Source organism: Mastacembelus armatus, chromosome 10 (assembly GCF_900324485.2).
Source record: "Mastacembelus armatus chromosome 10, fMasArm1.2, whole genome shotgun sequence".
NCBI classification, from domain to species: Eukaryota; Metazoa; Chordata; class Actinopteri; order Synbranchiformes; family Mastacembelidae; genus Mastacembelus; species Mastacembelus armatus.
In genome coordinates, this window is record NC_046642.1 from 13,418,429 (window position 1) to 13,444,925 (window position 26,497).

At 42.7% G+C, this 26,497-nt stretch overlaps 1 protein-coding gene across 1 annotated transcript; it reads left to right on the plus strand.

Moving 5' to 3' along the window:
• The first annotated feature begins 605 nt into the window (after window positions 1-605).
• apbb2a (amyloid beta (A4) precursor protein-binding, family B, member 2a) lies at window positions 606-25,965 on the plus strand. Its single transcript, XM_026330995.1, has 13 exons — window positions 606-1,866; window positions 2,682-2,890; window positions 3,504-3,665; window positions 4,280-4,365; window positions 4,508-4,568; window positions 6,454-6,600; window positions 6,809-6,936; window positions 12,277-12,344; window positions 15,793-15,952; window positions 21,783-21,897; window positions 23,744-23,819; window positions 25,650-25,730; window positions 25,823-25,965. Exons 1-13 carry the CDS (start codon window positions 606-608, stop codon window positions 25,963-25,965), a joined length of 2,697 nt encoding a protein of 898 aa, XP_026186780.1.
• The last annotated feature ends 532 nt before the right edge of the window (window positions 25,966-26,497 follow it).

The following is a 26,497-nucleotide window of genomic DNA, read 5'->3' on the forward strand; positions in this document are numbered from 1 at the left end:
ACCGCCAGTCTGTCACAAGTCTGACACATAGAGTCAGACAAACACATTTACACCTACTGGTGATTTAGTGTCAATTACCCTAACCCTTTGGGTCGAGGGAGTACGTGGGAGTACTTGGAGAAACCCCATACAAACACGGGGAGAACATGCAAACTCCACACAGAAAGGCACCAGGTTTAAAGTTGTCTGAATGTGGTTCAAGCCCGGAACCTTCTTGCTTTGGCGGCAGTCCTAACCACTGCATCACCGCACTACCCCCCCTCAAGGGAAACAAAGCTTTTAAAAATATCGTTACCCACTGACCAACTATCATCCAGCCTTAGAGATAAGTAACTATAAAAGAAGCTTGCAACCACAAGAAGTATTATTGTACTCTGACTCTTGGAAAATAGAGTGAGGAACGTCACCAATACATTTTCCAGGCAACTCAGGACAGTCTTCTGAATAAATTAAAATGATGCTTATCATAAATGTTAGTTTATGTTATGTGTTATTAATGTATAAACTGTAACACATCAGCTTGTGCGCTGTTACATGGTTTTTGACAGCGTGTCTCTTCTTCTCCCATCAGATCTATCACATCAGTGTATTTTCAGTCAGTCATGATGTCAGTACAAACTCCTCCTCTCTCTCGTTCTGGATCTTCTCCTTCAAATGTTGGTTTGTCCAATCGCAGCGGCCCCTCAGCCGCCCCACCCACCTCTCTCAGCCTTCGTTCCTCATACAACCAGCTACTTGGACGTGACGTCATCAAGGAGTCCATGGAAACCGGAAGTTCAGCCACTTTGCCAAAGAGTCGTCAGAGGTACGCGATGACCAGTGTGCGGAGTGCCATGGGGATAAGTGACAATTTGGCTTTGTCCTCTAAAAACCAACCTGTGACCAGAGGGAGAGGCCTCCCCACTAAGTCCTCCTCCAGTTCAGCCCTCTACTCATCGTCTTCCTCGTCCTCGCTGTTTAATGCGACCAATCCCAAACTGGCCAAGAATGGGGCCAACATGCAGAGACGAGCTGAGAGTCAGCAGCTGGAGCTGAGCAGAGCCAACACAGAGAGCAAAATTCACAACGATATCAGAAATAACCCAGCATCTGACTGGTTAGAGTTTGGGAAAGACAACTCTCAGCAGCACCCGTTTCGTAGAAGAACCAAGAGCTTCTTGGAGTACCATGGAAAGGGCTGCGATCTGGACTTCAACTGGGGAAACAAGGAGGAGAAAGAGGAGAAGAAGCAGCAGCCTTCTCCAGAGAAAGAGCAGGCCAGCCCTGCCAAAGAGAGGGAGAGCCAGAAGGAGGAGAAGCCCAGTAGCAAGCAGACTTGTCAGGAAGAGAAAGAAGAGGTGGAACCAGTGGTGGAGGAGGATGAGGAAGAGGAGGATGAACCCACACCAACACCAAGACAGCCCCTGCTACCAGTGGTGGTGGAAGCCCCACTTTCCTCCACCTCCTCTTCATCCACCAACAGCCCAGAGTGGGTCCCAGAAAGCCACAACCACCTCCAGAACCAGGTTCCAGCACAGGTCAGAGAAGATCTGTGTGTCCAGGTTCAGGCTAGTCCACGCAGTCCTGCAAAGCCGCCTCGCAGCTCCCAGCCCCGGGTGATCAAGGTGGAGCTGCACCCCAACAATGAGAACCAGTTTCTGCAACAGTACCCATCTTCTTCCCCCAAACAGGCCCGTGCTTCAGAGAGAAACACTCCTACCAGGAACCAGGAACCCCCTACCCTGCCAGATTCTAAGCCAGACACTGGGCTCCCTAAAGTCGGCTTAAGGATGGATCTGACTCCCGACACTCCGTCGGAGGATGAAGACTCCAGCTGGACCACTCTGTCCCAGGAGACACCTTCTCCTCAAACTCCACAAGAGACAGGTTTGATAATTGTTTTTTTTTTGTCTTTTCATCTGATCTTTCGCAAAAAGAAAATTAGTATATTTCTGGCGACCTTTAATCGTGCCACATTCACACCCTGCTTTCATTCCCTCTCTTTCTCTCTCCCTCTTTCTGCCTCCTACAGACTGTCTGATCTGGAAATGTACCAAAAAGCCTCTTCTTAAGCAAGCAAGTCACTCCAGCAATAGTGCTGGAACCTTTAAGGCCCCTGTGAGCCACCTTATAGTGCAGAGAGTGATAAGGAGGGATGGATAGGGTACTGCAGACAGCAGGGTATGAGAAAGGAAGGAAAAAAGGCAGAGCTTAGTAAGTGATGGTTGCCAAGGATGTATGACGAGCAGGTTGTACTAAGGTATGGAAAGAAATATAAGAAGACAGAAAAAAGAAATAAATAAATACAGAGAGAGAGACAGAGACAGAGAGAGGAAGGGAGAGAGGCTGGTGCCCAGTGGGATGAGCCCCGGAGTTGTTATGACAACAGAAACTAAATAGGGACAGTATGAAATTTACCCTCTCCACCCCTGTATGTGTATACGCATGCCTTTCAGTGGCATTCAGTTGTGATGGTTCGGGTTAGGGCAAGGAGCTGGGGAACGCAAAATGTCATTGAGTGTCCTCACAGCTATAGAAACACAAGCAAGTATGTGTGTATGTGCATCCTTTTGTACGTGCATATGTCACGATCACATGTGTTTTTCCGGAGCGCACCTAATTCAAATGTATGTGTTTACACTGTTTTTGTGATATGCTCAGAAAATTCACTATTTTCTTCATATATCACTGTCATTCATCAGCAGATGTGTGGGGTGAGGGGGACCTGCCCCCAGGCTGGCGGGAGATCTCGGACTCATCAGAGGTCTATTTCTGGCACATCCCCACCGGCACCACACAGTACCACCGACCTGTTGCCTCCGACAGCCTGCACAACTCCACCAACAACAAGCCAGACACTGAGCCTGAGCCTGAGCAGGAAACAAAGGACTCCCTCCAGCCACCCAATGAGGTGAGAAGGCCCACTGACCAAGGATAATTCACACATATTTATATTTAACTTTATGTGATACGATCAACCACTTGTAGTAAATCCAAGTATTTTTTTATTAAAGCAAAATTTTTTGTCAACATTTTCAATCCTCAGAGAGAAGACATTTTTTTCATTAACGCAAGCAACAAAAAATGGCAAAGCATACACATTACTAGTCAAATATTTTGAATCAGGTGCTTATATCTCCCGCTTTGGATGAACGGATAATGGATGGCAGTGATATGTCAGGATTATTTGAAACTAATAAAAATTCATTCATTCAAACATTAATAAAAAATTAAGCGTCGGTCTTAAGCAAAGCTTTTTTTCCAAGTTTTAACCACATCACTAAACCATTTTCATATAAACATAGCAGACTCTGTTGAGATGTGGATTCAGTGCTGTACAAAAGCTAGTAAACAGACCATGAGTTAAGATTGCTTTGTTAAACATTCCCAAAATTAGGTTTCAAAAAACCTTAATTTAAAATGTTAAATTAACCACTAGATTGAGCAGCTCTCTGTGTAGTTGTCTGTCTGTCTTCTGCTGCATCTCTCTCTGTTTCTATTTCATCCCTGTTTCTCTCCCACAGCGCCCCAGCAGTCTGATATCTGACAGCTCGGTGGAGCCGGTCCCCTCTCCCTCTGGCTCGTCCCCCTCCTCCTCTTCCTCCTCCTCCTCCTCCTCTTCCACCCCCTCTAATGATGTCACCTCTTCTGGACCAAATCTCAACACCGCCACCTGCACCACCAGGGTGACACACAGAGCTACATTTATTATTTATTACTTGTTTACTTATTATTTAATACTTATTTATCTTTACTTGGCAAACTAGTTATTCTCTTTTAAAAGGTCAGAAACATTTTTGAGATTTATATAAATGTTTTTGTTGTTAATTTTTTATCTTTATGGAAATTGCTTTATTTTATTTTAACAAACCAAAACCCAACAATTGTTTCCTTAGGTCATCCAGTTGCAATTTTAAACACAAATAATCATAGTGTCATAGCTAAGGGTGACATAGGACTTAAATTAATATATCTACAATCACAGTAGCTACAAAATCTTCCTAGTTAAGCTTTTGTGTCTGACTCACACATCACACCAGTCTTTAGTCTGCATTTTCCCTCCTGCTCTCACGGCTGTACTTGAATTTGAATGGAAATGAGCACATAGTAATCTTTGTCCAGGCCAGCTTGACGCAAAAGATGAGTATCTCTCACATTAAGTTAGAATGAGTAGTCTCTTCTTCAGTTATTATAAAAGAAGTACAATGGTAAAATCAGTATCAGAGTCAGTTTATCATCTACCATAATATTAGTCTCTCTTTCTGAATGTTTGTCTGTTTGTTTATCTGTTTGGCTCCAGGAGCTGAAGGACTATCCGGTCTACCCAGATCCCAGTCTGAAGGCATTTGAAGGGGCTACCCTTCGTTATGCTTCACTTAAGCTCAAGTAATACATATTCCACTTTTAGTTTTTTCCAGTAGATTTGCAGACCCAGGCCTTGATCATGATGGGTTTTTTTTTCCCTGGAGTATTGTGTGAAATCTAATGGGACTGAGACTCTTTTGTTATGTTTCATGTTTCTCTGCAGCCCTCCTGCCCAGCTAGAGACAGTGGATCTCAACAATACCTTCTCTGATCCAGAGGCGATGGTAAGATCATAACAACAACATACAGGGAGATACTTAACTTTTGTATGTGAAATGATTTGGTGACCAAAAATAACACCTGGGATTTTTTTATTGGACAAAACTACAAATACGTTACAGTATGCAGATTGATAACCAGGCAGGCGCCCCTTCATACGGCAGTGATGACCACTCAGGACCAAGTTATTGGTATATTAATAACAAAAATTTAATTGTAATGAATTCTAATTCCAATAATTATAACTTTACTAATCGGCTGATTTTGTTTAGCTTCTACAGACTTTCAACATCATTTGTGTGGTGTTCAAATAATATTCAGATGGTATTAGTGCTCTGTAATAGATCATACAACCTAGAAATAAGAGTCTGGCAACATTTGATGGCACAAATTCCTATCTACTAGATAAATATTCATTTGAGAACTGGCCTTATTTACTATGACGTAATGAACCTGCTCACAGGCGTGCTGTCCTCTCTCTCTTGGTTTGTTGTAGTGCCACTCTGTGGTTACTTTGTGAAAAGACACAAAGTCCAAGAGTTTACAGTCAAATCATGTTTACTGCCCCCATGTGGAAGGACAGCATATAGAAATGCTCAATTTGAAAGCACAGAGTGTAGAAAGGTACGAGCTGAGGAGCAGAAAGAGAAAACAGTATCGATTAGCTCTGGAAAAAGGAAGGAGTCTCTTTTTTTGTTCTATTTGTCATGAAAATATGACAAAGATTGAGACATTTTTCAATGGATATACTTTGTTAATTACTCATTGAAACAGTTAAATGTTGCATACTTAGATGTGTGAATTTAATAGTAGATAAGTAGAAAAGCCAAATATTGAACCATGTTTTGGTTCCAAAACCAAAAGCACAACATAAATGCTTCCTAGTTTGGAACGTATTTTTTACTTTTCCGACGAACAACATGTCAAAATGAGTCGTAGAAGTGCTTTACTCTGGGTAATTGAAATTCAAGCAAAAGAAAAGCTTGATATATTCAGATATCTCAGAGGAACCCAGAAACACAGGGGAGAGAATTCAGATATGATCTGAACATATGTGAAAGTTTAATGAGGGAAGAAACGAAGAATAGTGTGATCATTGGGAGAGAGATGTCTGATGGAGTATGAAGTGCATGTGAGCTTGGCACTGTTATCGAGTTTGAGAAATGTATCCTGAGGTTTTCCTCCTCTTTGTGGTAGAGAGACGAGATAGTAATAGCTGCCGGCCTGAGGCGGTCTACACACAGTATAGACACGCACTCATGCACAGGTCTTTTATATTTCATATGCTGTCTTCACCAGTCAAATCTCTCTCAGTTAGTGCTTTGATGGCTGGCTATCACTGCATTCTGCACTGCATCTGTAACAATTTGAGAGGAAATTTTGTGTCAGTATGTAAGAAAATGTCAGGTCTTATACTTTTTCATTGTTGCTTTCTAAGGTAAGAATAACATTTAAAAATTTGGAAGAGAATAAAGAAAACAAATTATTACCAAGCTGATTATTTGTCATTATCCACCACAATTTTCATAATTTATAATTGTGTAGATATGCAGTTTTCCGGGACAACCAGTCCAAAATTTGGGGTCACATGGTTGTGATGAATTATTATCTGTAGTTTCAGACAATCCATGTAGACTCCATGTAGGCTAAAATTCCTCAATATTGGATTAATCATTTTCCCAGTCTTGTTTTTTGACTCAGCACAACCTCATCTTATGCAGGTTATGCTGTTCTGAAATCTTGACATTATTATGACTGATAAAATGAATATTAAAAGAAGACATACAATAGGTTGAAATTATGCTTTTAAGGATAGAGTTTAAGGAATGAGGCCAAACAAAAATAATGAATCTCCCCTGCTATCATAAAACACATGTGTGTTCCTCACAGTCATTTCCCGTGCGGTCTCTGGGCTGGGTGGAGATGGCAGAGCAGGACCTGTGTGAGGGGCGTAGCAGCGTGGCAGTCCACCACTGTATCAGACAGCTGTCTTACTGCAGGAGGGACATCCGAGACTCAGCTGGTGTCTGGGGAGAGGTCAGTGAGTGTCAATAGCTGCATTAAATGCATTGTATATATGCTGTGCTGCAGTAGTGTCTGACTTTGGCTCATGAGTGAAGTATCTTGCAAACACCTTGTCACAGTTTGAATTTCTATGAATTTTTATCTTGCCACCTCTTATGGGGTCCCATCTTTCCAGGTTGTGAACTGTTACTGTAGCATACCCTTTCTTGTGGTTGTGCAGGGTAAAGGGATGCTCCTGGTGCTTCAAGGCCGCATGTTGACCCTGGTTGACCCAGATGATCGTAGCCTGCTCCACTCTCAGCCAATCAGCAGCATCCGCGTCTGGGGTGTGGGGCGGGACCACGACAGGTAGGCAGACACGAGTAGAATCTTTCTAAAGCTTTATCTAAACTTTTAGAAATTTCTTCTTGTGTGTCAATGCAACAAACGCAAACACACACACACACAAATACATGAACCATATACATTAATGTGCAAACACGCAGCATATCCAAAAAAACACACACAGTAAAATGCATGTGTGGAACGTTCTTGTTGTTAGAAGCTGATTCAGGAGTTTTGGCTAATTATCACAGAATAGACTCGACCTCATTATTATTCAAAAACTGCATTCAAAACACCATAATTATGCTCATTGCTCCGTGTTTCTGTTCTACACTGAGGACATATGGGAGCCTGAGTCATTTGGCAGTGTCCCATGGACTTAACCTTTCACTAGTGAGCTGACAGTGTGCTGATTCTAGCGCAGCTGCTAAACCCTCATGGACATGTGCTCCTCAGGGTTTCCATTAACTCAATGACCTGCCACTTCAAATACTCACACATCTACTCAAAGCACATACACATTTGGAAACATTTGCTGCTGCTTAGAGTATATACATGGTTTTAATGAGTATGAAATGTATGCTTTTTTTTGCATGTCTGCATATGCCCATAGAAACTTAACACAACACAACAGCCTTACACCAGTGTAGACCCTACAAATGAGTAGGGTTCTGGAGGTTTGCAGTCCGAGAAGCTCCTGACATGTGTAATCAGCTGTGATGGGATTGGGTGAAAATGGAGTTTAAAATAGCATCTGTGTAAAAGGCTTGATCTCACTTTACTTGCCCATGTTTTTATCCCCATGTCTCTTTTTTTGTTTTTTGTACCCCTATCTCTCTGTTCCTGTTTTTCTGTTTCTAATCTTTTGTTTCCTTTGTCTTTTAAATGCTGCTGTGGTCTCTCTCTTTCTCACAGTGATCCTCTCCCCCTACTGTCTTTCTCCCTTTTTCCTTCTCTCAACAGCAGCAATACTACATTAGCTGTGTGCGTGTGTGTGTGTGTGTGTGTGTGTGTGTGTGTGTGTGTGTGTGTGTGTGTGTGTGTGTGTGTGTGTGTGTGTGTGAGAGAGATAGATAAAGCGAGGGAAAGAAAGAAAGGGAGTCCCTCCACTCTCTACTGTCTCAGAGGACTGAGAAACTTTCAGTGGCTGTCTCTCTCAACAGTAATGGATAAAGCGTGTAGTGGAAAGAAGAGAGGCGGGTCGGCTCAGGATAGCTCTCCCTCTTTTCCTTTTTTCACTCCCTCAATTTCCTTCTCTCTCTCTCCCTTACAGCATTACAGGACATTCCATCCTCTTCATCCTCTCCTCCCACCACCACCACTTTAAAATCAGTGGTCCACAGTCTGATCTCTTCTATTTGGTTGCAGTTTCTTGACTCATGACTGTACTATAATACAATCTGGCTGGAGTGTGTGTAATTGAAATGCTGTTTGAGACTAAAATGTACATGCACTGTATGCATCTAATTGTTTTATAGTATCTTACATCAGAAAAGACTGTATATCTGATCAAGGTATATTTTGCAGGGCGTTGGAATAACTTAGTCCTCCCACTAGAGTGCACTATAATCAAAGTCACTAGAGAAGCTGATATACTGTAGAACATCTGAGTACAGGACAGTGGTGGCATCCACACACTTTTGTGTACTTTTGGGCTACATTTCGCTCTGAGCGCATTAAGGGATCTGCGGCATGCAAAGATACCTTAGTGCTTTGTGGCAACAGTTTGAGGTTTTTCCCTGTGCACTAAGCCGGGCGCACCAAAAAAATAGTTTTCGACCTCAGTGTACAGCATAGATAATGTTAATGTGGTGGAGCTGGCCAGACTGCACTTGGGGATGTGTAGAGAGGCTTCAGCTTTCTTTCAACTACCAGGTTCATTATATGTCACAGAATGAAATATGAAAAGATCCTGGCATGGAAGATCCTGACTGATCTGGCAACAGCCTTTACTTGACTTTTGGAAACAAAACCTTTCCTAAAGGTGCAGGTGAGGCTGTTGTAGCATCACATTAATAACACTCATGAATTTTCATTGAATGTTCAACAGTCACATGTGGGAGCGACATATGTTTGCCTGAACACAGTGTGTACGTGAATGCATTTAAAGTCAGGCAGGCAATGTTGTTGGCTAATTGAATGAAGCTGGTAGAGAAGAGGGATGTCTTTGTTAATTATGTTTAGAAAGTCAGAAGCACAGAAAGAAAGGAAGAAAAAAAAAGCTCACAGGCTGAGGTGAACAACAGCGATGTTACTGAATGCATGCAAAGAGAGAACCATGTAGAGAAATTCCCTTTGCATTCTCCATCCATCTATCTTTCTGTCTCTGTCTCTCTCTCTCTCTGTCTCTCTCTCTGTCTCTCTCTCTCTGTCTCTCTCTCTCTCTCTCTCTCTGTCTCTCTCTCTCTCTCTCTCTCAGCATGATTCAATATGAATGAGTCCCCCTGTCTCTTAAGGAGGGCGGGACAAGCAGGGGAGGAGGGGTTAGCTCCTCGATGAAGTCATAAAGCTATATCTGGAGCACTCAGCAAGTCTGACTACGTGCACGCCTGTGGTTGTGCACGTATATATGTCTGTTTATGTGTGTGTGTGTGTGTGTGTGTGTGTGTGTGTGTGTGTGCATGCACATGTGTTTGAATTGATAATGAATCTATATCTGGAGCACTCTGAATGAGTGAATGAATGCGTGTGCATGTGATCCCTCCCACCCCCACATCCCCATCCTCTCTTTTCTGTCTGTAATGCTCTTGCGCTGTTTCTACTCTTTTCTCCCCAGCGCTCTTTCTGCCTCCCTCTTGTGCCACTAGCTGCACAGCTTTGCCTCTTCTCCTTTCTGCCGCTCTTTTGTTTGTCCCGCCGTTACACTTTCGCAGGGTGTTAAAGCCTCCTCTTTTCAGCTTCAGTGAGACAGCAGCAACTGCAAAAAGAGGAGAAGCTAATCAAGACAAACATAGAGAGCGTGAGGGGGGTTGGGGGGAGGGAGCGATGGTGATTTTTGAAAAAGAGTGTGGGGCATAAACTGAGCTATGGGGAAGCAGTGAGGGAGGAGAGCAGAGGAGAGAGGAGGAGAACGTTTCCTTGCTCTGAGCAGGATACAGCAGGATATTGCAGGAGACTCTTCAGACCGGCCAAGCAAAGCAAAGGGAGCTGACCGTAGAGGAAGGTTGGGAGAGAGTGTAAGGAGGGGAAAGAGGAGGAGAGGGAGAAGTTGGGGGGGAGGGGAAGGATACAAGGTGAGGTGAAAGGGAAAAGGCGAAAAGAAGAAGAAGAAGAAGAAGAAAAGAGAGCAGGCAGACAGGAAGACATTTACCCCTGGGTGCTGCCTGTGGAAGGGGCTGTAGCAATGTCACTGTTGCAGAGGAGCTAACAAGGCAGGGAAATAGTTGTCCGGGCGAGGATGTCTGCCTGTGTGAGTACCCGTCGCTTTTTCTGCCACTATTCAAGTTCTCATCATCCATTCATCCCTCCACTTATAGCCATCCGTTATTACATGTCCTTCTATCCCGACATCACCCCTTTCTCTTTCACCTCCTCTGTTGATTTGGAATTGCTCTGTTTCTGTAGAGGACACAATGCACAGCTCCAAGCCCTACTTTCATCCATTAGCCTTTGTTTTGTTTTTTTTTTTCACTCATTTACTTGTCAGGCTCCTGCTGTGTGTTTTTACTTTAAGCTGTGTACTTTGTCTCTTTCCCTCTCCCTCCCTCTCTCTCTCTCTCTCTCTTTCTGTGACTAACCATCAGGTGTAGGGGCACAGGCTGTGGGCAGCAGGTCTGTAGCTGGAGTCACTGAGAGATGAATAGGATGTTCAGGGAGCCAAAAAATAAAGAATGAAATTAAAAAGAGAGCTGAATTAAGGAAAGGAGGGTTAAGAAAGAGAGGATTAAAGAGTCTGGATGTGCTGCAGGGATTTTTGTGTGTTACGGCTGCTTAGAGCTGTTTGGTACGGTGCTTTGTGCATGTGTGTGCATTCTGCAGAGGCTAAATATTACTATTTTTGACATATACAGTTCTGCTTGCATTGCCTCCTGAATTTGTTTCAGTGAGGGGTTATACCTAAGTGAAAGTATGCAAGTGTGTTTTCACGTATATGCGTCTGTGTGTGTGTGTGTGTGTGTGTGTGTGTGTGTAGATGATGAATGTCCTCACTGTATGCATATGTGGAGTTTCCTTCTCTCGGTCTGTTTCAGTTTCTACAATAACAAGCAGAGGAGGAGGAGGGATGAGCTGGGAAACAATAAGCAAAGGGCACAAAGGCAGAGCGAAATGATTTAAGGCATCAGGAGGGCAGTTTCCGCTTGTTTACTTGTCCTTGGAGTGTGACACTTATTAGGATTGAGACAACACTGTTGAGAAGCTGATGTACACCTCTAATAGTGTCTTTGTATAGTGCTGATGCCTGTGTGCCTTTCCTGCTATCGAAGTAAAGTACCATTATCTTTCTTCAACAGTGGCTAATCAGCGAACGTAGGCTCACACACAGAGACACAGACATATAAGAACATAATAACACACTCCTACAAATGCACACCCATTTCAAATTTCATTCATATTCATTAGTGGGCTGCAACGGTGATCCGCTTGCTTATTCCCGCCAGGTCTCACTTATTTCCCCCTACAGCTGACCTTATCCGGACGGCCGTGGCATGTTGAAAAGGAGGGCGAGAAGAGAAGAGAGAGAATACGCAAGCCTAAAGCATCATTAATATTTTAATGCTGAACACACTCTAGCGATCACCTCTGTTTATGTCAGTGAAGTGAGTTTATATGTATTTTTGGCTGCCTTCCGGTCATTTCAGGCGTCCCAGTTAAACTGCAGGTTATTTGCTGATGTCAAGGCCCCTGTAGCCTTAATTAACATGCAAGGCACCTTTGTCAGTCCACAGGGACTCGACACCTAGACCTACTCGATAGACGCCACAGTGATTGATGGCCTTTCCTCCCCACTCCTGCTCCAATTTGAGACCCATACCGACCTCTCTCTGTCCCTGCAAGTCATCGCTTCTCCACGTCATCTCCTTCCACCTACCCACAATACATCACTCCCACCCCAACTCCACACACACATAATACGCACACACCTTGTCAGGATATGTCCACCTAGCCTGCAAGAAACCCTCATTCTTTAAATGGACATTATGACAGTGTCCCCACTTACTCTCGAGCCCGGAGCCATATGTCAGACACACAAAAACAGGCACCAAGACACTTACGTTTTGCAAAACACACACTTCCTTCTCTTTTGCATTTACTCTCCCACCTTCTCTCTTTCCCCTGCCCACTCTCTCACATTAGCATTGTTAGGCACACCTGCTGTAATCCCTGTCTTCCTGACGGATTACTCCTCCTGTTCCGCCTATATAGCCCCTCCCCAGCCAATAAATCTTTACCCGATAAAACCTTCTCTGGTCCTGGCTGTGGCGGGCAGAGACGTGAGGTGATGCTGATCATAGAGGGCTGAACACAACAGGACACAAACACGGTCAGTGTCCGCCTGTAGCTCGTCTATCACTGCAGACTACAGACAGCAGAAGTGGCCACCAACTGTTTAAGCTGAATACATTTGAATACACAACATGTTTGGAAGCACTTGATGTAGCCTTTTGTTTATGTTTTTTAGTGGGTGATGTGAACAGAATAAATGTATGAGGTGGTAAATTAATCTCATATTTATTTCAGAATCACATTTTATTTGAATAATTTATGTTGACAGGGCGTTTTTTTTTTTTTATAAATATTGCTCCATTAAAATATCTCAGCTTCTAATTCAAAGGCTTTTTTTCTCTGTTTAGTGATTTTGTTTAGAAGGATTTTAGCAACTAACCAGCAAAGGAGCCCAAGGAACTTATTGCAGTCAGGACAGATCAAATGGAAGTAAATAACAAAAGTTCAGTGAGTTAAGCATAATAAGGGATTTTGAATCTGGGAAGTGAAGTAGACACAAGCCCATATGAAGATAGGAAAGAGATAAGAAAGATCACCCCGGGGTCTAGATGATTGACGCAGTGGAGAAGAGCCAGCACGTGGTTGACGGACACCTTGGTCATCATGGAGGTTGTGGGAGGAGCTGGGTTGCACAATCACAGGTCTAAAAGACAAAAGTTTGAGGGCTCACTGGTCAGATATGGTGGCATCAGGATTGGAAGTGGAGAGAAATTCCCACTGAGGAATAAGCAGAATGTGTGGGGAGAGATATCCCTTATTAAACTTTGGCTCAAGCTTCATTTGTTCATATATTTGAAAACCCCAGTTAACCAGCCAGCTGAATGTTGTTTGTGATGCTCGTGGCATTAAAACCTGTCCTAGTTACACTGAATAATCAATACACCACTCTGTGTTCTTAGGAACTAAAAGATACCAAAACATATCCATTAAAAACTGTTTATAGCTTAAATCCTAAAGGTGGAGATCTATGGCTGGCTGTGAACGTAGCACAGGTTGTACCCTAATCAATTAATTGACCAATCATGTCACCTATAGTTACAACATACTGCTTCTGTAATTTGGAGAAGCAACCCTTAAGGAAATGAGTGCACATCCACTGTAACTCAGCAGCAAGAGAGACTCCAAACTGCTGTGCCATATGTACATGCAACATAGTGATTTATGGTACATGCAGCTAATTAGGTTACATGCATGCAGTATGATCCAGACTACATCATGAATCGAGCTTCGAATAACTCTACACTAACTCGAGACCAAATCCCTGCACTCTCCCACTCACTCTCTTTATCTCTCTGTCTCTCTCTCCCATTAACACACACACACACACACACACACGCCCATTAGTGAGACACACAACTGGGGGTGTTTTACTGAAGTGACATCTCACTGAAGCTTTCTCTCCATAGACTGTATCAGTGGTTGTGTACGAAAACACACACACAAACACGCCTTCTTCAGAGCAGTATGATCTATAAATGATCAAGAGCAGATCGAACAGCAGGACATCTTTCTCTCTCGCCCAACCAGAATCCCCCTTTCTCTCCCTCATCCTTTGTTCCTCGCACACACTCTCCGTCTTTCCATCTTGCCCGCCCACCTATCTCTGCTCTTAAATGTTTCATGAAAGACGATGACTGTTGACACATGCCTACTGTGTGCACCTCCTCGACTCGTTGCCCCTCCTTCTTTCATTGGAATTGGGTCACAGAGCTGCATGAAGATAAACTGTGTGCTTTCCCCATTTCATAGTAAAACACCAATTTCACCATCAGCTTTGCGAATCTGTTTGTTTTCTTAGAGATGATTCAGAGGAACCTAGGATGAATCATGAAGCATCGCTGCTGCTGTAAACAACCTCAACTGTCTGCTGAAATCACGCAGACAGTGCTGTGTGCTGCGTCTGCTCCATTAATGCACTACAGACAACAGTATTATTTTTATTTTTGACTTGAATTTGTCCTAGTTCTTTGCTGCCTCAGGCAATATCGGTGATCGTGTGTGTGTGTGTGAGGGTGTGTGTGTGTGTGTGTGTGTGTTTCTGTCTGTCTTCATGTGAACGTCAAACAACCAGTTCGTTTTTCTGGGATACCAATGATGCAGAGAGGGCCTCCTCCTCCTCCTTCACTGCGCCCTCTGGCCCCAGGTGCTCATTTTGCTGCTCATCTTGGTGCTGTAAACAAGTTTACGGTGTAGAGAGGTAATTACGCACAGACAGTCTACATTAGGCATAATGGCTGTGGGCCATGACTAATTCACCAGGTCGCACAGGGGTTTACCCTGTTTTGTTGTCACACAGGCTTTAAGTATGCCAGTGCCACTGTGGATGGAAGAAGTTTTACTGATGCTGCTTTTCGTTAGTTACAAATTAGCTCTAAAATCCTGCTCCTCAGATACCTATTTGTCAGTGTGGCACATTAAAGGAATAGTTCAGGTTTTTGGGAAGCAAGTTTATTTCATTTTTGACCGAGAGTTGGATGAAAAGACTGATACTATTTTCAGTTATAGTAGCTTAGGTTTAAGCTCTGGGCATCAGTTTAGTTTGTCTATGAAGAGTCAGGTGAGTTTAGTTGTAAAATGTTAGTATATATCTGTTTAATAACTGAATGTAAGGGATTCTTCAAAAATGCTTATGTTACAAAGCAGTTTATACATTTTTTTTTAGAGGTTCAATTGTCTTTATTGTATTTGGTCTGAAGAATCCAGTATTGGTCCAGCTACAATTAAAATATTGGATATCTAAGCATTCAGTTGTTATAGACACAACTGGAAGAGCATGGATACTAACATAGCATCAATAATGCAATAAAACTAAGTCAATTTCTGTCAGCAGCTCTATACAGTGCTATTAATGGCTCTGTAAAGTGTGTACTTTGCATCTCTTCTGTCTGGTTTTATCTTTGAGTTTTATTACCTTTTTATCACCATGTTCTCCATTCCATTACAATAAACTACAATTAACTTCAGTCATGAGCAACATTTTCTGTTTCTGCTGCAAACACAATTATCAGCACTCAGGGGTCCAATTGAAATAAAAAAAAAAAAAACAGTTTTTCAGCAGCAGTGTGTATGTTTGTTGAGTCTGGACTAATGGAAATAGAGGGTTTGTACATGCAGATTATATAGTCTATGGAAAGAATCTGAATTATATACAAATGTATTTGTGAGCTGTGACAGCAGAAATGTTTGCTCACTTTATTTTCTGTGCTTGCAAACAGTGTTTTAACAATTAGCATCAGTGCTTCTTATAATTGCCATAAATAATGTTAAGGCTCATGGAGATTTAGTTTATAGTTCAAGTCATAGCAACAGCAGGGTGCTTTGCTTCACTGAGGACGTCCTATCTCACACAGCTGCTGCAACAAAGCTGAATAATTGGAGGATGACAACTGCTAAATATAACAATATCTGCCAGCTGTTTTGCTATTCTCTTTACAGTGTGGTTGAAAGGGCTTTCCTTTAAACCCTCATCCAGCTGCTGTCTCCACCCTGGTGTTGCTCTCACCTGTCACAGTTCAGCATTGATTCGCAGTAGGAAACTGGAGCAGATCCACATCCACTTTGGACTGAAGCCAAAGTCACGACACCGTCAGCTGTGGTAGAGTCACCAGTTCACTTGCAATCAATAAGCCTAACATCTTTCGCAGCGCACGCACACACACGCACGCACACACACACACACACACACACACATACACACACACACACACACTGTACATACAGCTGGACCTCACTGCCTCCTCATCTCCTTTCTGCTGACAGGAGCCTCATAAGAACTTCCTCCTCAAGACATCTCTAATCAGCATTTGGCTGTGTAATTAGCATATGCACATTCATTAGCGTAGCAGCCGGCACTACTCTGTAAAACTGTTTGATAATTGAAGTCTGTGTGAAGTATGTGTGGCCCTACGGTGTGCTGTATGTTTGTGTATGTGTGTGTGTGTGTGTGTGTGTGTGTGTGTGTGTGTGTGTGACAGATGGTTTGGAGGCAACGTGAATCTCTGTTGAGTGATACTGGAAGCTACAGTGCAGAAGAACGTACAGCAGAGCGTCCTGGGGACCGGTTACATTTGTGTTGTTTTCACTGCCTCTTTAAAAGCCTCTTTTGCTGCAGGATTTTGCAGGACACTTTAGTTTTATTGCACAATTTGAGCATCTTAAGATGAATAGTTATATTTTCTCAGCTATAAACAGCTTGATTTTATATAATCAGTGAAAGCAGAGATTTCATCTAAAATATTGAGTGTTAGGTTTGCAAATTATTATGCTTATGGCAAAAAATGAACAGGGAAAACCACTTTTTTTTTTATTGCTGATGTAACTCCATTCTTGGGCCAATTTAGTGGTTTACCATAATTTTCTTATTTGTGTGGATAACTGATCAAATATAAACAGGGCAGGATTATTTGGAGGAGAGGTGAAGTTAATATCAACATAGCTGCTGTGACAGGTCATTTCACAAAAATTATGCCTTTGTTTTTGAATTTTCAGCAGGAGTAATTGCCTCATTTTCTGTTTAGCCTGTTTTCTACAGCCATTTATACTCCTCAAATCATATTTCATATAATAAAGCATGATTTGTATCTGAGTCCCACCTTTGAAAAAAAGGGTGAGACTGAGACCAAATGAAACCCAAATCAAAATCAAACAACGGGCCACACTTGTTTACTGTTTCTGCATCAAGTCTTAGGAACCATATCTCAAATATAAGTCATTGTGGTTGCAGCTTACTTATATTATTCTAACAGTCAATGCCCATATTTCATGCAGAAAACCAGCATAAAGGAGGCAAAGACATGAGCAGCCTCAGCGTCAGAGGCCTATGTGTTATGGGCTTTGTCTTCACATTTGGCATCAGTATTTGTCAGCCACATAGGATACTTATTTTTATTTTTAATCTAATAAATGTGGAAATTATTGCAGATCTAGATGGGGTTTTAATTATATAACCAAAGTTCAAAAGCGGGAATAGATCAAGAATTTAATGTCGTAAACTGAAACCACGTTTAAATATACAAGGATGGGATTTTCCTTTAACTTTACATGTGCTAACGTTACTACTACTCACAGATAGTGCTAATGATGACGGGTGACTGATCTCAGAGCTGCAGACACTGACTGGTTCTATGTGCCTTTCTCAAAACCAGTTCACCATACATCTACAGTCGTGACCTCATTTAATCTGTGAGTTGCATACATCCACTCCAGCTGAGCCTGCCTCACAGCCGTCAGGATCAAAGCCAGATTGGTAGTAGTGAGTCAGTCATCCTTTATTCAGCTCTGGAAATATGTGGAGCACAAGAGAGGAAAAAAAGAGAGAGAGAGAGAGAGAACACACGAGTGGTGGGAGAGACTCATCTCTCTGCTTTGGTGCTTTCATACCTTTCATCTCATACTTCTTTTTACCTCTCTTTTTTTCTTTCCACCTCTTCCTCCACCATCCATCCCCCAGTGGGTCTCAAGACTTCGTTCGCATTCCTCTCTTACACACTCCCACCTTTTCAGTTTGGCGCTCTGTCCTCCTGCCTTTGTAACTCCCATTGCTCGACACTTTATCTGCCTATCCTCTCTTCTCACTTTCCTGCCAAAAATCCATCCTATACCTCTGAGGTGTGTGTCATTCATCCTCAGCTGTTTGCTTGATTCGCTGCCTGTCTCTCTCTGCCATATGTCATCTCCTCCATTAACTGAGGTCAAGAATGGCTGTTCCTCAGTGCCAAAGTAAGGCAACTATCCTTTTCCACCCTGCCTCTTCCCAGGGGGTGGTTTTTGTTTTTCTTTTTTGAGGTAGGAGTCTGTTCCAGGTTTGAGTCAGGTGTAATGTGGTTCTTCCATTGGTAAAAAAAAGAGCTTGCAACACTTTCAGTCTGACATGGAAATGCGTAGTAGAGAGAGAAGAATGCGGTGCCGTGTTAAGGTAAATGGAGGGTGGCTTTTGGGCCATTCAGGATTTTGGCACCAAAATCCAATTCCATCAAATTGACTGACAATGAAAAGGGCCTCAATGAATTTGAAATGGAGCAGAAAGAAGTAGAATGGCGAGTAAATGGGCTCAGTGCAAAAAAAGAAGAAAAAGAATTGAAATTCAAACATGGAGAAACAGAACGATATACATTTTAATACGGCATGTGCAGACGGATTTACATGTGGTGAGAAAGAGCTTTTAGGCAGTTTATTCATGTGTTGATTTAATCCCCATATGTCTATGTAAGTGTGTGTTAATATGTGTGCATGTGGGCGACCACCGGCTGTTTGCAGAGCTCGTCGGAGCAGCGGTTCTGATGTTGTGACTCTGAAGATTGCCTGTTTGAAATAAGCTGCCAGCTGGTACCGCACACATACCTGCCCTGCTTCTTGCTAAGTGGATCATCAAAGAATCAAAGGCAGTCAATAGTCTTCTGTTGTTTTTCCAGCCCGCTACTCCTTTGTAATGTTCCTGATAACACAGCATCACACACTATGTGGGAAAAGTGCGGCTGAGATGACTTGAACTGGTGAGATAAATTATTCTGGTTTGCTTATTTTTTTCTATTTTAGGGAATTTCTCATCAGAGAGAGTGTGTGAGTAGAAGAGTGAGAGAACGAGAGAAGTGTGAAGTGAAAGGAAGATTAAAGAGCAAAAAAAAAATAAAAAAACGGGGATGAAAGACTGGGAGGAGGAAAAAGTAGAGGGGAGTATGTTGGCCCATCTAACAGGAAAGGTGTGCTGTTCCATAATGTAGTGGAACGCTAAACCACTGAAATGATAAGTACACAGAGCTGAGCTTCAGTGCGCACGCACACACACACACACACACACACTTCTCATTGCAAGTCAGTGATTGGGGTGAAAGAGCATAGTGTCTGATTCTGACTCAGTAGGTTGTGTGTATTAACTTTTTCTTGGCTTTTTTCCCCCCCTCCACCTTCTGCTCCTGTTTCCTTTTCTCTTTTCATCTTTCAATTTTCTTGTTCTTCTGTTTTTTTTTTCCCTGCCTCTTAATTTCACATCCTTTTTTTTCCTTTTTTTTTCAACCTCAATTATTCTTTCCTTGCTTTTTCTTTAATCACTCCACCAACCACATTTTTTTCTGCTCTGCCCTCGTTCCTCCCTCTGCTTCCTGGGATCCAGAGAAAGGTAACAGCTCTTCATGGTGTGATTGTGCTTCCAACCCTCTCGTGCAAACACATCTGTCACTTCAGGCATCAAATCAGAGGCTTTGCATTGCTCAGAGTCACTGTTGCAATCTACAGGAGTGCAGCAGCATCCACTGAAGGTCTAAATCACTGGTGTTAAATCATTAGTGAGCCAGACTGGCCACAGGCTATTTGCTATTAAGAGTTGCATGCTGTTTTATAGTGTTTGGATCCTCCAGAGAGGGTGCAGAAGTCATAAAAGAACCATTTGTAGTATTCGCGGCAAGGCCACTCATGCTGCTTTGGTGACACACTCCTCAAATGTCCCTGAATAAAGTGTACTGGACACATACACACAACACACACACACACACACACACACACACACATCCCATCATACTTTCCTTCCTGGCCACAGGCGGGGAGCATTATCGACCCAAAGTGTGTGTGAGCACACAATTAAGCAGAGGAGACAGGCCGGATAATGGACTCATAAACACAAAGAGCCCACTGTGATAAATGCCAGTTGTGTTTGCCATATTTGTGTGTTCGTGTCCATGGTTATTCTGGAGCGTGCGCTGTACGAGTATGTGTACATGTGTGTCTGTGTGCATGTTCAGCTGCATCTGGCGACACCGTCGTCCAGTTGGCTTCTCTGCATGTCCCCACTCCTCCTCTTTCATTCTGCATTGTCTGTTTACATTTCTGCCCTGGCTGGAAACACATCCTCCTACCTGTTCGTTGTACAGCTTGTCTCACCTCTTAATGAGGAGGAGATGTCTCTATCTTTCATCTCGGGCGTGTGTGTATGTGTGTGTAGTATCTCCCACATGTGGTCCTTTTTCATCTCCCACCCACTGCTTCTCCGTGGAGCTTCCTCTCTCAGGCTTCACCCTCATCCTCCTCATTTCTCTCTGCCATGCGGCACCACTGTGACGCTCTCAGCACACAACTTCCCCAGGCACGCATCTGCATACACGTGTGTACCTGTGTGTCATTGCAGCCAAAATCGGCAAGCATCGTTTTCAGTGAGTCTGACTACGGACCGAGAAACCTGTTAAAGGGGCTTTAAGTACTCTGTACATCAAATAAACCCTGATTGCTGCACAGTGAATTACAGCCAACACCAGCAAAGTGTATGGCAGCCAGTGAACGACACACACACAGTAAAGCAACACTTTCATAATAAATGACTGAGCTAATTAGATCAGACAGGCAAGAAGTGACTAGAGAAGAAGTAAATATATCATGATGCAAAATGGGGTAATAATAATTCTGTTGTAAATTGTGATTTTTTTTTTTTAACTTATGCACGAAATGTCTTGCAATATGTGTTGCAAGCATCTGCTCCGATGTTGAGCAGCTCACAAGGCAAACAGCTGCAAGAGAGAGGATTGGAAAGTTCAGATCAGATGACAAGCTTTTTTTTTTTTAACGTTTGCAACGAGTCACCTCCTGACAACACATACAGAATGGAGAAAAAGGAAAGCGCGAAAAAGGAACAGCTCCCGGAAATGGAAATAAACTGTGGGCTGAAGCAATCAGGACAAATGTAAATTCCAATTTGGCATATCCACATGGAGCGCTCACATGGAGGGTGTTTGAAGCCCTTAAAGAAGCATTTCATCACAATATGCATCAGTGTCCAAAGGTGGCTCTCTGAGGAGTAATACCAGAGAGGACGGTTATAATCTATTTGCTGCAAAACCATTTAGTGGCAGCCATTTAGTGTACTGAAATTGGATGTTGAAGTAAGTGGATAAAACATGACTCCCCCACATACAATATATGGAATGAAGAAGTGTTATGAGATGGAACAAATATCATTACAGCTAAAAAAAAAAAAAAAAAAACTGCAACTGATGGAATCCTCTGATGGATGTAATGGGATTATTTGTCCTATTTTGTGTTTTCTTAGCCCCAAATAACAACTGTTCTCTCCATTCTACATTATTGGACACATACTCTGTGCATACACTCATGCTTTTTTGTTTTTTCTCCTCTTTATTTATTTACTAGTTTTCTCTCCATTGGATAATCATGATTTTCACAGTGATTTATTCTTTCTTTTAAAGAAAATAAGGGAAAAAAACAAAACATTTGATGAAATGTTAATAGAAATTCATCCCATCCCCATCCCCAGTCAAACTGCAGTTACTAAATCACCTGTATTATGGGACAACATGGGAGATTTTTACTTACTGCCCCTTTAGCAAAGCAAATGTTTGGTTCATCTGTTTCAGAGGTGCATCAGGGTAAATATTTTCTTTTCCCGTGTGACGACACCTGTGTGTTCTCTGTCTGTGCTGCAGGGACTTTGCCTACGTGGCGAGAGACAAAAACACGCGGGTGCTCAAGTGCCACGTGTTCCGATGTGATACTCCTGCTGCGGCCATCGCCACAAGTCTTCACGAAATCTGCTCCAAGGTGGGTGTTGTCACCGTCACCCCCATCTGTGGGCTTATCGGCTGCTCTGAGACAAACTATCAAGCTTTAATCAGGGACTTTATTGAAGTGAGAGGGGGTAAAAAAAAAAAAAAAATCTCTTTCTGATGATGCGTTTATCCACAGCTACTTTTTAAGGTTGCAACTTAGCTGATACTCCCACATGAATTTTTTGAGACAAGACTGCTCTCATCTTCTTGGAAAAGTAGTAAGAGTTGAGGAGAGAGAGAGGGGAAAGTTTTAGGAGCCTGTACACTGAGCAGAGGAGGTGGTTACAGGTTGCAGAGCATATGCAGCATTTCTTTGTGTGTGTGTGTGTGTGTGTGTGTGTGTGCGTAAGAGCATCACTTTATGTGAAAGATCGGTCTCATTCATCTGAGTCGTGTAAGGAGGCACCTGGTCACAAGTTCACGGGCAGCATCTGCATAAGACCCAGTGTTTGTGTTTTCAGACAGCTGAGCCCTGGTGACAAACCTGTGCCTCGGGGGGGTTGCCTGGGAGTGTGTCTCCTTTCAGCATGCAGAAGAAGAAACCCGTTTAACAGAAAAAGCACTTTGGGTGATTGACAATGAACAACCCCCACCTGCCCATCAGCTCTTATACATACAGCTTCTTTGTTTGGAAACCCTGTCCTTTTCACACACACACAGAAAGCCTTCTGTCCACAAAGAGACACCAGTCCTAAGGCCAGCAATGACCTTGTAAAGGATAAAGCTGCAGAGCTTCTCCCTTAGAGGCATGTTGACCCATTTAGTGAGAAAAGTGTTCTTCCTTTAATTTTTCCTACCCCAGATTGAAGGAAAATGGGGAATTTGTGGCTATACGTGTGTGACGATGACTGCTCGCACTGCCCGTTTCAATCATAATGGTACTTTTTTCTCTACTGCAGCGGAGAAACTTGGTGACCTGAGTCCTGCAGCTGCGCAGCGAGCTGAGCGGGCTTTCCTTTGTGTGTGTGTGTGAGAGAGAGAGAGAAAGAGAAAGAGAAAGAGAGAGAGAGAGAGTGTGTGTGTGTGTGTGTGTGTGTGTGTGTGAGAGAGAGAGAGAGAAAGAGAAAAAGAGAGAGAGAGTGTGTGTGTGTGTGTGTGTGTGTGTGTGAGAGAGAGAGAGAGAGAGAGAGAATGTATGTGTGTATTTGTGTGTGTCTTCTTGCATGTTCCCCTGTGAGCAGAGCTGCAGACTCACCACAGACTTTGATTAATGACACTTGCAATTAATCAAGTATCTGTAGCAGGAAGAGAGTGCAGCAGCTTTAGTGCAGGGGCCATGCAGGCTATTCAACACTCTTTAAAGGGTGTGTACACTGCAGCACAGGAGCAGAAGTAAAAAATAAATAAATAAATAAAGCAAGAAATAAAGTTTCTTTATGAACTGTTGAGTTTCAATATATTATTTGGAAGAGAAACCTTTAATAACTGAGGCTGGTATTTAGTCTATTCCTTTTTCTTAACCTGGAACTTAAAAACACAGAGACAGTGAGCACCACAGTTATACTGAGTCTTATTCTGTCATTATAATAACCACACATACTGTATTTTATTTGAAGTGAATCCAACATACACTGTCATCCTGCTTTAAATATCAACAATAATGCACCAAGCCTGTGGCTGAAAATATTTAGTGAAAGTTCAAATGACTTAGCCTCGTTTTTTTAAGATTTACATCTATCCTGAAAATAATAATTTTGATGTGCATGTGTGAACAAATCTAAACTTATTGGACCTTCTGATGTGTCCCTTCTCAAAGGTCTCTCCATTCTTCTCTCTGATTGCGTGTCCTTCATCCTTTGTTTTATCCTCCTCTCTGTTTATTTTACCTCACCTTCTAGATTATGGCTGAAAGAAAAAGTGCCAAGGCTGCAGCTGGCAGCTCCTCCCAGACTGGCTCTGATGTACCCCTACAAGGTACTCACACACACACACACACACACACACACACTCACATACACTGTTTTTCTTTTGAGTCTTGTTCTTTTGTGGATCCCTCGTGAGAGAATTGGATTTGTCACCCGTGTGCTATCTTCGCTTGCTGTGGTTTCTTGTCTCGCATTTACAACATTCCTCAACCTCTGAAACCAAGAGCTATGTGTTTTAAAACTGACCTTATCACCTCAGGAGCCACTGTAAACATTTGTTAACACGAAAGATAGCAGTGTTCGGTTCAATTACAAGCAGATAACGCTGACTCCAGAACAACTCCTGGCTTCAAATCACTGAGCTTTATCCTCACGGAGCTAATGCTATTCACCGTTTCCCATCTCACTAAGTCCCACTGCTTGTTCATCTCAGTCCCATGTAATTATAGCAAGAAAGAGAAAACACGGCAGCACAATTCATCCTTGCCTATAACTTTAGTCTGTATGTGTCTCTGTGGAGCAGATTGGAGGGGGGGGGGGCAGCTCCAGCATTAGAATATAAAAGAACTGTATCGGCTCTTCACTTAACAAATGCTGTCGACCTCATTAAATTCCAATTAGGGTTTCTTTTGAGGTGAGGCCTGGTGTCTATTCCAAGCCCAGGATCAAAGAAACTTATAGGTGGAACATCCCTCACATCTTTTAAAGCTATACGTTGCTTGAGCTCATAGTCCATCCATTCAAAAACCAGTTGGTATCCAGTGAGAGATGTTGCCCTTTTAGTGGATAAACCAGTCGATCGGCTCTGAAGGTTGGTTAGAGCTGTGAATGGGAAAACAGTCTTTGTTCTCGCAGGATTAGATCTCTTCGGGCTAGCTGAGTGTGCACAGTCCCATGCTGGGACCCACAGCACCGAATGATGAAATGGGATGAACACCAGTACCATGTTAATGACCATGCTGTCCCCACTGGATCTGGCCTGTCTGAGCTCTGTTTTAAACTTTCTTCCTGGAGTACGCTGATTAGGTGAATTCAGACAAAAAGCCATTATCCCTGATTGATTTCCCTGATTCAGTCCATACCGGTCACATGGTGATGAGTCCATGATGAATCGTTAATCTCTGAAATTCAGTAATTAAAATGCAGATTGTGTAAAATGGGCTGAAACTCAAAATGGGGAAGATGTAATATGGTTGTCAAATTTTTGCTTATCTTTAACTCGAACCAAGGGTCTTAGACCTCAAAGTCCAATCGATGTATGACAGGTATATATTATCGGTGCCATTAGGACTGTATACACTGTAAATGCTCTCAGCTACTCACTGAACTGGATGTGTCAGTCACAACAATAATAAGGCTTTTACTTTGACAGTCTTAGAGCAAGTAGTGTCAACATTATGGTGGGCATTCTTTGTGCATATTCAGGTATAAACTGCCTGTAGTTTACTATTTATCTAATTTGAGTGTTTTCACCTTTTCAGAAATCATCTCAAACTTGCAATGTTAATTGCGTGGTGTGTTAAAAGCGAGGTCCAAGGTGTAAAAGATGTTAACCCCCTGTGCTCATTAAGAGGCAGGTGATAAAACACCGTTGATCATCCTTTTTTTTTTGCCGACTGGACAGTGTGTAAACAGACAGCTGGGTTTTCATGCAGAAAAAAAAATCCAGCCACAAACTCTGCATGTTTGTGTGTGAATATATTTTATTTTCATGCTCTAATCCTGGCAGCAGAACTCTAAAATATTAAAATATACACCAGTGTTTGTTTATTTCTCTAGTTTAAGCCAATTATCATGTGTGGACTTCTCTTCTGAAACTGTGTTAGATGTTGTGTGACAAAATTCCCCACGGACAATCGTGTGTGTTTTCTCTCTGCAGAGTTTCCTATGCCAAAGACTGAGTTGGTACAGAAGTTTCATGTGCTGTATCTGGGGATGACATCTGTGTCTCGACCTATAGGTAAACTGAACTCACACGCACGTTAAAACAACATAAACCTTCCAAATCCCTCCACGCACTGTCTCATCATCAGGACTGTGTTTTGTCCCCAGGTATGGACATCATAAATGGGGCCATAGACAGCCTTGTGTCCTCCACAGGCAAAGAGGATTGGACTCCCGTCATACTGAGTATTGCTGACACCACTGTGGCTGTCATCAAAGAAAAGGCAAGGGGCTCTTTGCTTCTATCCTGAGAACCATCTAATAAAAGATATGAATGTGCCTATCTATTAGAGGGAAGATCTAGTGGATGTCTGATTCACTTGTTTGACGTCTGTACAGGAAGAGGAAGAGGAGGTGTTGGTGGAGTGTCGTGTCCGTTTCTTGTCCTTCATGGGCGTTGGACGGGATGTGCACACGTTTGCCTTTATTATGGACACTGGAAACCAGCATTTCCAATGTCATGTGTTCTGGTGTGAACCCAATGCAGGCAGTGTGTCTGAGGCTGTGCAAGCAGCATGTGTGGTAAGTTCAGATTTAATTGTGTTGTTTTGTTGAACCATTTGTGAATTTCCCAAAATGTTAGCCTTTTATTAAATGAAGCACAAACTACAAGAAGTATAGTTTGCCTTTTTTTAAAACCAAAGATGAAAAATGTCATGTGACCCTGTCTTCTTCTGTTTCAGCTGCGGTATCAGAAGTGTCTTGTGGCACGGCCCCCATCACAACGCGCTGGTTGCTCCTCTTCACCCTCTGCAGACTCCGTGACCCGGCGAGTAACCACCA